The sequence below is a fragment of the Nuphar pumila genome, chromosome 8 (genome assembly GCF_984573655.1).
Source record: "Nuphar pumila chromosome 8, dmNupPumi1.hap1.1, whole genome shotgun sequence".
In the NCBI taxonomy this organism is placed as follows: Eukaryota; Viridiplantae; Streptophyta; class Magnoliopsida; order Nymphaeales; family Nymphaeaceae; genus Nuphar; species Nuphar pumila.
This window is the reverse complement of record NC_143256.1, coordinates 105275347-105289024: the sequence shown is the minus strand read 5'-3', so window position 1 is coordinate 105289024 and position 13678 is coordinate 105275347. Positions and strand designations below refer to the sequence as shown.

Sequence of the window (13678 nt, the reverse complement as noted above, 5' to 3'; positions counted from 1 at the left end):
GAAAGGAAGACCGCGGGACGTGGGGGAGGCGGGAAGTAATAACAGTAGCCTCCTCCCCCATTTTGCTATCCTCTCCGTAGATAGAGAAGCAGCATGGGAGCGCTCGCCTTGGACTGCCTGAACAACCCCCTCGGAGCCGTTCGCTCGACCTTCGAAGATGCCGTCACTGGCGGTCAGGATCCTGCGAGCTTCGGCCGGAGCGATTGGGGGGTCGCCGATCTCTTCCGCCGCTTCCTCTTCGAACAGGACGGCTTGTCTAAGGTTCCCTCTGGGACAACCCTACTACCTCTTCAACCCTTTCTTTTCTTTGTTTTTCTTGTTTTTTTCCCTCAAGTCTGTTCGTTGTATGAAATGCTGCATTGCCCACATTCAATCTGAATGGATAGGTTCTCTCCCATCAAACCGAAGTCCCAAATATTTGATTTTTCTTGAAGAAAAATTATCCATTAATTTGTTGCTGTGCACTTCGCACGCTGATCTCCGAAACTGGCAAACCCGTTTCCCACATTAGTTATTATATTTTCAGTTTTCATATTCTAGTGAATATATATATGAAAACCTACCCACTACAAAACATGCCAAACCTACCCAATGAAAAATTTTTAGTGCTTTTTTCAAAATTCTGACTGTACAGATGTGTTCAGCATGATTGATTTACTAGAAATCGACCCTTGGATAATGTATTTTGGATAAAAAATGGCATTTGGAGCCTCAAAAATTTATGAAAATTGCACGCCATTGATTTTTGAAACATATAAAAACCTATCCATGCATAGGAATCAAATGTTCCAAGAACTGATTCCTATAAAAAGAAGCATATATATCACATCTGTACGGACAGAATAAAAAACACCAAAAATCCAATAAAACGTGTGGTGGGTAGGTTTTCATTCCTCAGTATATATAGTAGAGTATGAGAACTGAAAATATGAGAACTAATGTGTGAACCGCCATTTTCATGGATTTTTTGTTCTTTTTTCTTGAATCTAACCTTAAGGATGAATAATCTGGTTTTGATGCATAAACTATTTTTTTTTATATTTTAAAATTAATGACTCATAATCTTTATAAATATTCAAGCATTTAAAAATCACATTTTTCATCAAAAATACACCATCCAATAGTTGATTCGTAGCAAATTCACCAAGCCAAGCACATCCACATGGTTGGATTTGCAAAAAAAGTGTTGAAAAAGCCCATATTTCTAGTTCTCATATTTCAATTATCATATTCCAGTGTGTGTATATATATATATATATATATATATATATATATATATATATATATATATATATAGAGAGAGAGAGAGAGAGAGAGAGAGAGAGAGAGAGAGAGAGAGAGAGAGAGAGAGAGAGAGAGAGAGAGAGAGAGATGTGCGACCCTTAGGTATGCAGCTACAGTGGAACGGCATTGGCCGTCCATCCTGGGGCATGATGGACGGCCAACACCCAAAAAATGCCAAAAAAAGGCAAAAACGCAAATTTGTGTGTTTTTGCCCTTTAGCAGTGGGAAACAACTGCCAGGACCTCCGCTAAACACCTGTGTAAGGACACGGGCATAATTAGTAAAATTGTATTTAGTGGTGGTCAAAAACTGCCGCTAAAAGGGCAAAAACACACAAATTCGCGTTTTTCTCCTTTTTTGCATTTTTAGGGCGTGAAGAACGACATCCTGTCCGTAGTTGTGCACCTAAGGGTTGCGCAGGTACCACCTAAGGGCGAGAGAGAGAGAGTAGAATATGAGAACTAGAAATATGGGCATTTTCAACACTTTTTTTGCAAATCCAACCATATGGATGTGCTTGGCATGGTGAATTTGCTAGGAATCAACCATTGGATCTTGTATTTTCATGAAAAAATGTGAATTTTGAATGCTTGAATATTTACAAAGATTATGAGCCATTGATTTTAAAGCCTTAAAAAAAATCTCATTTATGCATCAAAATCAGATTAAAGTGGGTTTTTATAAAACCATGCATGTAGATCACATCTGTATGGTTAGATTTAAGGGAAAAGAACAAAAATCCATGAAAATTCATGGTTCACACATTAGTTCTCATATTTTCAGTGACTATATATGTATATATACACACTAAAGGGGTATCATTGGATGGTCTGACGCCTGGCTTCACGCCGCGAGTCCAACAAAATTTGGGGTTTTGGGCTTTAGCAGCTGTTCCTGACCGCCGTTAAAGACCAAAGTTCCACCTAGGTCTTTAGCTGTGGTCAAGACCGCTGCTAAAGACCAAAAAAAGCACAAAAAAAACTTGCACCACTGATTGTGTGCGATCAACGGCGCAAGTTAATCCGATTAGCGTTGGATTTTTTGGGTGTATGATGATACACCCATATATATATATATAGTCTGTTTTTTATAAAGTAATGTCATTTTTTTGCCTAAATCTGGTGTCTCTTTGATCGTTTGATCATCTCTGTCTTTGTTGTTGTTCATGTAGATAAGCAATTTGTAAAAATCATCTTCTTTTTTGCCCTCTTCTCTTACCCTCTACTCAAATAAATTGGCAAAGTGTTAAGTATTTTTGAGATCTATTGAAACAGAAGGTGTATATGTCCATGTAACTAAAGGTACTACAAGAGATAGTAAATTTGCAGATATTTTCCCTCGTTTTATCTGGGCAAGTTTATTTTGGGGGTGAAGGCTATATTGTTTTTTCAGGGAGTATGGTTTAGAAGTACTTTATATTTTAGCAGGCGCCTACCCCTTTTGCTGGGGGTGAGGATCTTTCTGGGAAATTCCCTTAAAATTTTGTATTTAACTAAGATGAGTTTAATCTGCATGAGTTATGTTATAACTAAGATGTTTTGTCCTTAAATCAGGGCTATCAGACTGGTGGTTTCTCTCAACAATGAACAAGATATTTAGCTGCATGGTTCTTCAACTACTCTTCGGCCTTCAACTTGAATTTGTTTTGTAAATATTCTAAGCTTGTTTTGTTTGCAACTTCCTTGTAAATGAAACTAGTTTTTGTTATTACATTATTTTTAGGACCTTGTTGTTAGGGCCATAGATGGATATTAATTTGGAGGCTACATAATGTAATATGTAATAAATTATGCTTCCAATAACATTTTTAAACGGCTCAAACATTTTTGCCTTGTGCAAAGGATGGTCGATGTTTTTGACTCGTGCCATTCATTATATCCTGTCTGTAAAATCTAGTTGTCAAATTTAGTTTGAGAGGGTGGCTTTTCTATCAAATGTATATTTTTTAATACATTTTATTGGTCGTGCATCTAATTCTAAACAACCATTTGCTTTCCCAAACTGGTCTGCAGATTTTTATCTTGCTATAATCAGAATTGACACTAATTTATTGATAGTCTTAAAATCTGTCTAATAGGGCCACATTTTTTCAGGTTCCATTCCTTCATACGGATAACCTACATTTGGTACAGCCTAATTCTCTAGTTCGATTCCGGGGCATGGTGCAAGACATGTTTGATAATGAATTCTATGTTGGGACCTTCAAGGTTATCCATTTATCAATTTCTAAGTTTGATATACTTAAGCTGTTACCTGCTTGTCAAACAATAAAATGACGGATGTATACAGGATGGTTCAACATGGAGGACAAACAAGTTCATGGATGTTGCATCATTTTCAATGGATTCAGCATCAGAGATGCAAATCTGGGACCGCCGTCTACTTTACTGCATCCCTGTAAGTGTTTCTGAAATTTTTTGAGACATCCATGTTTGATAAATATTTTGTGGAATTGCCTACCAATGATGTGGACCATTCGGGGAAAATGATATTATGAAATTTTGTTAAATGATCTGGTTGGGATGAAGGCATAGTTGTAGTTGTTGTTGTTGTTGATCTGGTCTTGGAGACCGAACATATGGCAATCATTTTCTTTTCCCAAAAGTAACATTTGATCATATGATTCTTATCTTTTCCAAAAAGCCTTTGCTTCAATAGATTGAGGTGGTGTTGTAACGCCCCAAAATCGTGGACTTGAAACCTTTTATGAAAAAGGTTGAAAGCTTTGAAATCAATCATTTATCAGAGTTTAAAACAGAAGTTCAGCGGAAAATCATGTTTGAAATAACAAGACCCTGAACCTTGGGCACATTACAACGCAAACTTCCCTTTACAAACCGTTTTGCAACTCAAATATATATTTTATTCAAATGAAAAGAAGAACAAAGTTTTGGTAATACAGTTTTAGTAATCCAGAGTTTTAATCAAAAGAGATGCTTTCAAAGAAACTTTATACCATATTTACCAAAAGTGTCCTCAGGAGCACAATGTCAGGGAAATGACCTCGCCTTGAACGCATCACGCCATCGTGCCATCGCAAGCTGTCTCAATCTGTTCACCACTTGCCCATGAAATAAGTCAGTCTCACAACAGACTAATGGGGGTGCAAAACACAAGAATGTACAAATGTTGCAATAAGCAAGATATTCTTTAGATCAAGCAAAAAAAAAACAAGACTAGCAGAACTAACCAAATGTACTGTGGAGTAAGCAAAACTCTAGTAAGATATAGCTAAATACAAGGGCAGTGAGGATCATAGTGCTAAACAAGCAACTATAGCAGTCCAATCGATTCTAAAGGCGAAGAGTAACTAACTCTATCCAACAGTCAAACAAAGCAACTGAAGCATTCATAACAATGCTCGCAATACGTACAATTACCATTAGATGGTTCAGTCCATCAGCAAGTAACTATATTAATCGTAAGGCATAAGCTATTGCATCGCAAGAAATTCGTAAGCTACACAGGATAAGCAATCATACGGTAGCAGTTATATCACAATATGTAAGCAACTTATAAGACAAGCGGCTACATCAGTCCTAGTTGCCACTAGTTCGTAAATTGCGAGCTGTATGCAATCACATCAATCATAAGAGACGCACGCCAACGAATACGCATTTAACTAGTATGAGAAGCTAGTTATTACTAAACAAAGAACTGCGTAAGGAGTTTAACCAACTAGAGTAACGTCTCGGCAGGCGTGCATAGCTCAATGAGCAACATATTGAACTACCGAGTAAGCAAACAAGTAATCCATGTCACAACACGCATATCTCATAATCATGTGTGTAGGTTATATCTTGTTTTCATTATGAGCAGGCCATTGTGGGTATGCACAAGGCAAAAATGTAAAAACAGTCGATATCGATTCAAGGGTCCATTATGCTATGTATTTTATTATACCCCGAATGACTGATTGAGTCCGCTCTTAAGAGGACGACCAGGGGCTAAGAGAGTAAGTCCCCAAAGGCATACTGGGCCTATGGATGCATTAAACTTCTGCAAAAGTGCCAGACGACTACCACCTAGGATAATTATGGTAGCCCCATTTCGCCTAACCTCCGATGACTGGGAAAGCCATTAATGGTCTGTCCATCGGAGTTTTGTACCATCCATCCTCTCTCTTGATGAACCATCCTGAACGGGCACGACAGAGGGTTTCTTAACCGACAACCCATTCTACATGCTCTGGTCTTTCGAACCAATTGAGCATCTTGCCTGTGAAGGCGCATAATTATCATTATGTGAATAACACCCGCCACTGCACGTTCGAGGCAACCGCACACCTCTCATCCTACTCACCGCAGTACGCAACGTACCTATTCAAAAGTACAACCACGATGAGAGGGGTAAGGATCTCTCGCAGGAAATCCCCCAATACATCTGCTTTACAGAAGTCCACAATGAACTCATTCAAGTTCCAACTTATCATGCTCGGGTCCTTTAGACAATCGCAAGCATTCTGCCTATTAGGCGAATATCAACATAACGGGATTTAGCTTAAAGTGTCAATACATGTTTTGCGGTTACTATAAACCTCTCGTCTTGCTCTTCGTAGTTTAAACATATCGTATGTGACTAAGAGTATAACTACAAGAGGAGGAGCATGAATTCTTTATAAGAAATCCAACAACAATAATCTTTCGAAAGAAGGAAGTGCGCCAACTATCTTGGTTTGACCAGAAAGCTTAGAAATTAGGTTTTTCATCAAAGGTGATTTAGCGCCGATCTTAGCGATGGCGCAAGTACCTCGATAGGACTCTCGCCCTACTCGTGCACAGGCTCCTAAACAAGGTTATCTGAGTCGTATCAGATACGCGAACCGAAGTTGCAACACACTTCTCCCAAATACATCGATTTGGGAGATCCATCTGCTATCTTGCAAAAGGCTTTCGAAATCTGCCTTACTAAGCTATACATTTGTGAAAATAGGTTTGCACCTAAAAACCATCATTTTTGGAGAACCAAAGTGCATAAGTGTGTGTCGTGGTTTTTAAGACAAATAAGGGAAACAGTATACACTATACATTCGAAACTGCACTCAGGGAGTGCAAGCTGACAAGGGGCAACCCGTGCACGTTATAGTGACGTGGCAAATCGAGGAGCAAGACTCGATGTGCAAAGCTGCACCTCAAGCGTAAAACGCACAAGCCACACACGAGGTATGGAATCGTACCTCGACCATCGAAACACACAAGCATACAACTACGTAGGCAACTCACGGGGTATGGAATCCTATCCTGACTAAGCAAGTGCAAAAGATGACTCGTGAGGCATGGAGTTGTACCTCGATAGATCGATAAGCGTAAGCAAGTAAAGGAGCATACGACATAGATAAGAATACATGCACGAGCAAAGTATATGCACGAAGTGCGGCAACAAAGTAAGGACAAACAACACATACTAAAAGTAAATGCAAAAGCAAGAACGACTACAACAGGAAAGTAAGGTAGTAGTAGTAAGGCCATGGCGCATAAAGCGCGGGGCAACAAAAGTAAATGCAAAAAGTAAAGTGCGAGAACGTAAAGGAGGACCAAGATTGCATCCTGGAGTAAAATGCATATATATACAAGTAAATGCCATGGCGCAAAGCGTGGGGCCGTAAGAAAGTAAAGTACGAAAAAGTAAAGAGGACAAAGATCGCAAAACCGCGTCCTTGAGTTAAAATGACATGAACTGTAAAGACATGAATTAAAAGCTTGGGCACATATAGCGCGGTGGCAATAGAAAAGAAAAGTGCAAGAAAGTAAAAAGGATAAGGATCGCGAAACCGTGTTCTTGAATTAAAAGACATACATATATATTTTATACGTATACATATATCATCCTCCTCTTTTAGTTATCTTTCCTTATTTAGCATTTATTCATTCATTGTCCATTTACGCAAGAATCCCCTACATTGAGGGGTTGCGAGTCCTTGTACGCCTGCGACGTAAGTAAGCACGAGCTCGAGCCACTAAGGCGAGCTGGGTCCACCATTCTGCGATGCTTAGAACGTTAGTATATGCCGTAATATAAACGAGAAGCGGGTCCGATAAGACCTGCAGTGGTATCGGACCCCAAATACGAGGGTAGGCAGGGAGCTCCCTGCAGAAAGGCAACAATGGCAGCTAGGCCTCCTGCTTGCAGGAGGCAGATGCAGGAACTCTGCACCCTGCCGACAAGGGTGCTAGAGGCAGGGGCCTCAGCCTTGCTTGGCAAAGAGTAGCAGAGGCAGGGAGCAGGGGCTCCCTGCCTGCCAAAACAGAGAAAGGCAGGAGAGAGGAAGCCGACAGCATCGTCGTCGGAGGCTGCAGTCGATGGCGACGATGATCGCCAGGAAAACTCAACGGGAAAAACGGGAACGGTGCTTCCGACGGGGGAGCCCAACCGAGGGTTGCCAGCGTCTGCGAGGAAGTTGATGAAGGAGAGGAGAGGCCGACGACTCCGGCGTCGGGGCTTTGGCGCAACCGGCGATCAAACGGGAGGTCGTCGGCGATGTCGCAGGTGGCCACAGGGGAAACGAGGTCGTCGGTGACAACGATTGTCGGGTTGTTTGCTGAGGCCACTGACGAGAGAGAAGGGGAGCCGATGTTGAGTGCCAAAATCCTCGTGGAAAGGAAGGAGGAGCACAATAGTGCTATCGTCGGCGGTTGATGTCGTTAGGTGGCCACAGAAGAAGGGGAGCCGAGGACGGGGTTTCAGCAAGGCGTAGCTGGCGTCGAGGCTGCTCCGATGTTGGGTGGTGTCGGCCCAACACGAGAGAAAAAGGGGAAGACCGACGAGACTGTTGCCACCGACAACCGTCGATGGTCGCAGGGAGGTCGTCGGAACTCGGAGGCAGAAGGTGGCTTTCGTCGCCGGCGTCCTACTGCCACGAGACGGAGACAAGAGAGGCGAAGAGGAGAGAAAAGGGGCAAGGGCTTTTGCCCCTCGCCCGAGGCGCCTGTGTCTTTTAAAAGACACAGGCTTCTCGATCGTTCGAGAAGCTGGGTCAGGCCCGGGCTCGGGTATAGGTCTGACTCGGATCCGACACGACGGGCAGACCGCGACACGTGTCCAATTTTTTTTCTTTTTTAACGGGCTTTACAGGTGCTTCGTTTCTTTTAAAAATCATCCTTTCCTGATGATCTTTGCTATGGCTTGGCTAGACGAGGAAAGCATCCCCATCTAGATTCTTTGCTTCTAAGGAACTCATCTTGGGCAAGTGCCAATAAGGGTTGTTCACTACTTGGTGTGAACTTTAGAAAGAAGAAATTGTGGAAATTTTAAAGGCTCTTTCATCAGCTAATTGCCAATTTGTGGCCCTTTCTTAGAATAACATAGTTGGATTAGTATTAAATGGACATAGTCAGAAATTCTTGGATTTCTTCTTTCTAGGTGGGGATAGATTTTTCCTATCAGTCTTAATCTTGCTCTTATACTTTGCATTTTATCATTAAACTTGTTTGAGTCCCTTTGTTTGTCAGTGATAATCTGTTTCTCTTTTTTCTTAAAGGAAAGAAATTGATCTTCTTTATGTAAAAAGAAAAAAAAAGCCAGGGAATTTATGGATCTCATTACCTAGTCATGGAAAACTTTCCTTGGTGTTTGTCTGATTCAGTTGATTGTTATTGATCTACCTAACTAGGGTTATAACTTGGTGCAGAGTCAGGTTTACTTTTAGCTGTGGAGATCACCATTCAGTACTAAAATTACTAAGTTGCATACGCATTCATGAGTTCATGTTGTATGGTATTCACTGTTGCAGTTGTATAAGCAATTGAATTGTATTTATATGATCCTCTCTATATTTTCCCCATATCTAGAGTCCTCTCCGTGTCTGACATAGTTTAAGGCAGTTGATGCTTCTTATCCTGCTTTGAAGCAAGGTTTGATGTCCTGCTTTTGTGAAATAAGATTGAACTCAGAAGTCATCCTTTTTTAATTTTTCCAATTCACTAGATTAGAAGAATGGAGACAATGCATATGTAATTGGTGTCAGGTGTTTGTAGAAATTATCTTTTTACTTTTTTCTCTTTTAATGTCAAGAGAAAAGAAGTTGAAGGTTGACATTCATAAACTAAGATGTCTCATCTTTGGGTTCTCAGCTTTCATTGTGGTTTCTTGCCAGATTCCAGGAGAGAATGCATGGGTTGTTGGACAGTCATCCTTGAGAGCTGGCTCTCTGATGTCCTGTACCAATGATACATCCATGCAAAGAGAGAAGCGCCTGAGAGAGCCCTCTGCAATGGATATTAATTTCAATGTATGTCTCACTCAAGATATGATACGTCCACTAATGCTCTATTATTTCTTCAGCTTTTCAAGCCTTTCTTTTTATGTCCTGGTGCTTGCTAGCTCCCGTGGGAGGTTTCCTCCAGTTTAGGTGTTCTGTTTGTCTAGAGCTTGACAGTCCATCCCTTTATTTAATTGTTACAATGTCTTTTTGTGCAGACATCACATCCTGAAATGTCAGATCTTTCAAAGTGTGCCAAGAAGCTGGTAGGTTTCTGATTTTGCCACCAGTTGAGTCTACATTTTTTTTTTATCTTGCCACTGAAATAATGGCAAAATTCAGATGAAATTACAATGTGTAATAGTAGATTTTTTCTTGCATATGATGTTCTGAGAAAACTTTTGTTAATTTTAGCTGTTCACGAAATGGTGTTTGACCCAGGGTTACCGGAAGCGCCTAGCTAAAAGGGGAAGCGCGCTTCCCCGAAGCGCGAAACCTCGCGCTTCCGAAGCGTGGGGGGAAGCGTCCCCCTTTTTTGGGAAGCGCGTTTCCCTTTTTTGGGAAGCGCGTTTCCCTTTAATGGGGGACGCGCTTCCCTTTAATGGGAAGCACGCTTCCCATCACGCTTCCCCCTCGCTTCCCCTGTTTTTTTCAATTTTGTTGTATTTTTTATTTTTTATTTTTATTTTTTTCGCTTCCCCCTCGCTTCCGAGACGCTTCCTAGGTCGCTTCCGAGACGCTTCCTAGGTCGCTTCCGAGACACTTCCCGAATCGCTCCTAAGTGGTCCCACGCTTCCCCGCTTCCTAAAATTTTGAAAGTGCCTCGCTTCCCGCTCCCGCTTCCCGTATCGCTTCCCGCTCCCGCTTCCTCAACTGGCAACCATGGTTTGACCTTGCTGCTCGTGTTGGTTTCCTAACTATTGGTATCTGCAAAAATAGTTGCACTAGGGATTATAGGTCCTTTTTGGCCTTAGTAATACTTACCATAGTCACAGATATCGGTGATATTTTGAAAATATCATGATATTATCGCGTTATGTTCATCAAATGATATTATAGGTAAAAGATCACTATATTATCACAAGAATATCACAATATTCTTGTGATACTATGACAATATTATTAATTATTGTTACTGTTTTTACTTATTTTCTACATCTTAAAGGTGTTTTTCTTCTTTATTTTGTATTTTTACTTATTTCTTTTAGTATATATGTATTTTATTAACTAAACATGATATTTTCTTACTTATTTTTGTTATTATATATATATATGTTTTATTTTTTTTATGCCCCAAGATTTTCCCGAGATTTATCAGCAAACCTATAATAACATGAGAAATAGCCTCGCCGAGATATAGCCAATACCGATATTTGTGACTATGATACCTACTGAGGAAAAATGACCAAGAACCGTTGGTCCTAGGTAAATGGCCTCCATTGTTTATCTGCCTTCACTGTCTGTGCTTTCACTATGTATCATGTTTTTGATCTTGTGGTTACCTTTTTAGTGCGAGACTGGGAGTTGCAGTCAGCAACCGCACAAGGTTGAAGATACTGCTGATGGAAATGCTTCTATTGGGAGAGTGGAGCTTAATTTTAACACAGATTTCCTCCCCTGTTTAGTCAAGGTAAACAATGTGCAAGTTGTCTCTCTTAGCTGATCTTCAAGTTGAACAATAATTTACATTATAGTTCATGAATATAACAGACTGTGGCTTGCTGATGATTATATATGAATCACAGATATACGATGTGCCGGATGCTGACTTGAAGCTCAATGATGTGTACGAGTTCATCGGAATTTTCACTTTCAATCCAGAACTTCTGTCTTATACAAATTGTGATGATGACTTTGCTGATGCTTTCTGCAAAAGTGTTTCAACTCAACTACCACCTAGCAAGGTCTCTCTCTCTCTCTCTATATATATATATATATTAGTAATGATAGCGTGCTCCCGGAGCACCTACTCCCACCTAATAGAAGCTTCAAATTTTCAAAATTTGAGTGCTTTTTTCATTGATCAGACCCTATAGATATGATCTACAATCGTTATTTGGTGGAAAACAAGTTTTGGATCATGTGATTATGGCATACATGTAGGTTTTTTAAAATCTTCAAAAATCAACGGCTCATAATGTACCAAAATTTCATTACTTAAAAAGACCTATTTTGATGTCCAAAAAACATGAATCATATCAAATAAACTGTGTTAAGTATATCTATAAGGTCTGATTGAGAAGATGCAACCTACAACTATGATCTCTAGTAGGTGGGAGTGGGTTATCCTGGGGCACCGTAGCATTATTCTCTCTCTCTCTCTCTCTATATATATATATATATATATACATGCACATGCATATACACACTTTTTATTGGGATAAATGTTAGAATATTGATGCACATATATTACTTTCAGGTACCCCGGCTCCATTGCATAATATCCAGGAAGCTTAAAGTTCAGGACTTCCTTTCTGCTCCTATTGAAAATGTAATAGTCATAACCAAATTTCCCTTCATATATCTGGAACTATAATGCTGTATTAGTATCATGTTATAGAATTTTAATTGGATTTCCTACTCTGTCCACTTTCTATTTGATTTCATTGTGATTCTGGTAATTTTTATTTATCAAGCTTAACTTGTTTATTGTCTGTTGTGCACTGCTAGTTGAAAGATAAGTAATTGTTTGCAATGCATTTCTTTCAGCCCCCACATTTTGTAAGAGGCATTCGGGAATCTCTGCTTCGAAATTTTACATCCATTTTTGGTGGCGACAGGCTTGCAGCAAGTTTTTTGCTACTGCACCTTCTGTCACAGGTAGTATCTAGAGTATATGTTTCAAGATGAAAACAAAAAAAAAGCAATGAAAAATTAGATGTGTATCCTTTAGCAATATAGTAGTCCTAACTCCTAATAATGGAGGATATTCTATTATCATATTGAACGAACAAATGTTCTACCCTAATTTTTTGTGACATTTTGATTTTTTTTCTTCCATCTTTAATACCTAATGCATTTCATCATACTTTGAATTTTGAAATTTCTCTTCAGAACTTTGAGTTTGCCTTTTGTAGACCCTGCAAAATGTTCTATCTATGAACTTGATTTATGAACTGTTCCCTTGAAACAATTGACAGAGAATAATACTCTTGAGATGTTTTTGTCATGCAGATATACTATATTCTATGAGGATTACTTATATTATTGCGATTGAGTGGTTATTTTTAGTGATTTTCTTGACTTAGAAAATGCTTCTCTGTGTTTTTGCTTGTTGTCTTTGGTGTTCATTATTTCATTTTATTATTAATGTGTAAATATTTTACACCCAAATTCAGGTTCATGCTAGAGTCGAGTCTGTTGCAGTGGGAAAGCTGTCTCTCAATCTGACTGGTTTTTCAAAAGAGAGTGCTGTCATCTTTGGAACTAACCTCAAGCATGCAATTCAGAATCTAGTGCCTTTTTCTCAGATTGTACGACTCACAGTAGACTACCTCAACACTGCCTATCTTGCCCCTAAGAAAGATTACAGCAAAAATAGGTGAGCATCATCTCTCTCTAACACCACACACACACACACACACATCCTAAATAACTCTGAGTCAGTAATGCAGTCACTTGGAGTGGCATATGAAGAAGCATAAAGGCAAAAGCACTATCTTCTTCCTCTAGAAGTATTGAATTTACAAGAAAAATTGGGAACCCCCCCAAAAATGCATGCTTTATAGATAAAACAATCAAATTTGAAGTGCATTCATATTTGTAAACTTCCAGTTCCATTAAGAAATTAATTTTCTAAATCAAACAAAAAAGCTTGCTAAAGCTCCTAATTGTAGCTAACCCTGATTTATGTGATATATGTAATTAACCAAAACAAGAAACGAAAAATTTAAAAGTTTTGACCCTTACATGACCGAAAATCTGTGATTTGCTCTTGCTAAGTAATTCTTCTTGACAATAGTGTTTGCAATAGTAGAGGAGAAGAGAGAGGTAATGAGGAAGAAGACCACTCAAAAGAGTTTCATTCTTTTGGGTAAAAATGAGAAGGATACAACATATAGGGTTCGGCCCCCTTTGCCACTATATAAAGACAAATCTGGACCAAACTAGCCCTATAATTTTGACCATTACAACTTTGAGTTTTGAAGTACAAACACACTCTTGCACAAGAGAAGTAATACATAATTGAGTATTACC

General features: G+C 39.5%; 1 protein-coding gene across 1 annotated transcript; it reads left to right on the top strand.

Moving 5' to 3' along the window:
* Positions 1 to 93: 93 nt before the first annotated feature.
* LOC149830122 (mini-chromosome maintenance complex-binding protein-like) lies at positions 94 to 13026 on the top strand. Its single transcript, XM_090015383.1, has 11 exons — positions 94 to 261; positions 1654 to 1704; positions 3378 to 3491; positions 3574 to 3681; positions 9377 to 9511; positions 9700 to 9747; positions 10992 to 11111; positions 11227 to 11385; positions 11901 to 11972; positions 12191 to 12301; positions 12820 to 13026. The coding sequence occupies exons 1-11, from the start codon at positions 94 to 96 to the stop codon at positions 13024 to 13026; spliced, it is 1293 nt and encodes a 430-aa protein (XP_089871509.1).
* The last annotated feature ends 652 nt before the right edge of the window (positions 13027 to 13678 follow it).

Bases quoted from the DNA above. Each gene is read 5' to 3' on its own strand.
- LOC149830122 (XM_090015383.1), top strand. From the start codon at position 94: ATGGGAGCGCTCGCCTTGGACTGCCTGAACAACCCCCTCGGAGCCGTT. The intron at 9,748-10,991 runs GTAGGTTTCTGA...TTACCTTTTTAG, and splicing joins CAAAGTGTGCCAAGAAGCTG to TGCGAGACTGGGAGTTGCAG. The intron at 11,112-11,226 runs GTAAACAATGTG...TATGAATCACAG, and splicing joins TCCTCCCCTGTTTAGTCAAG to ATATACGATGTGCCGGATGC.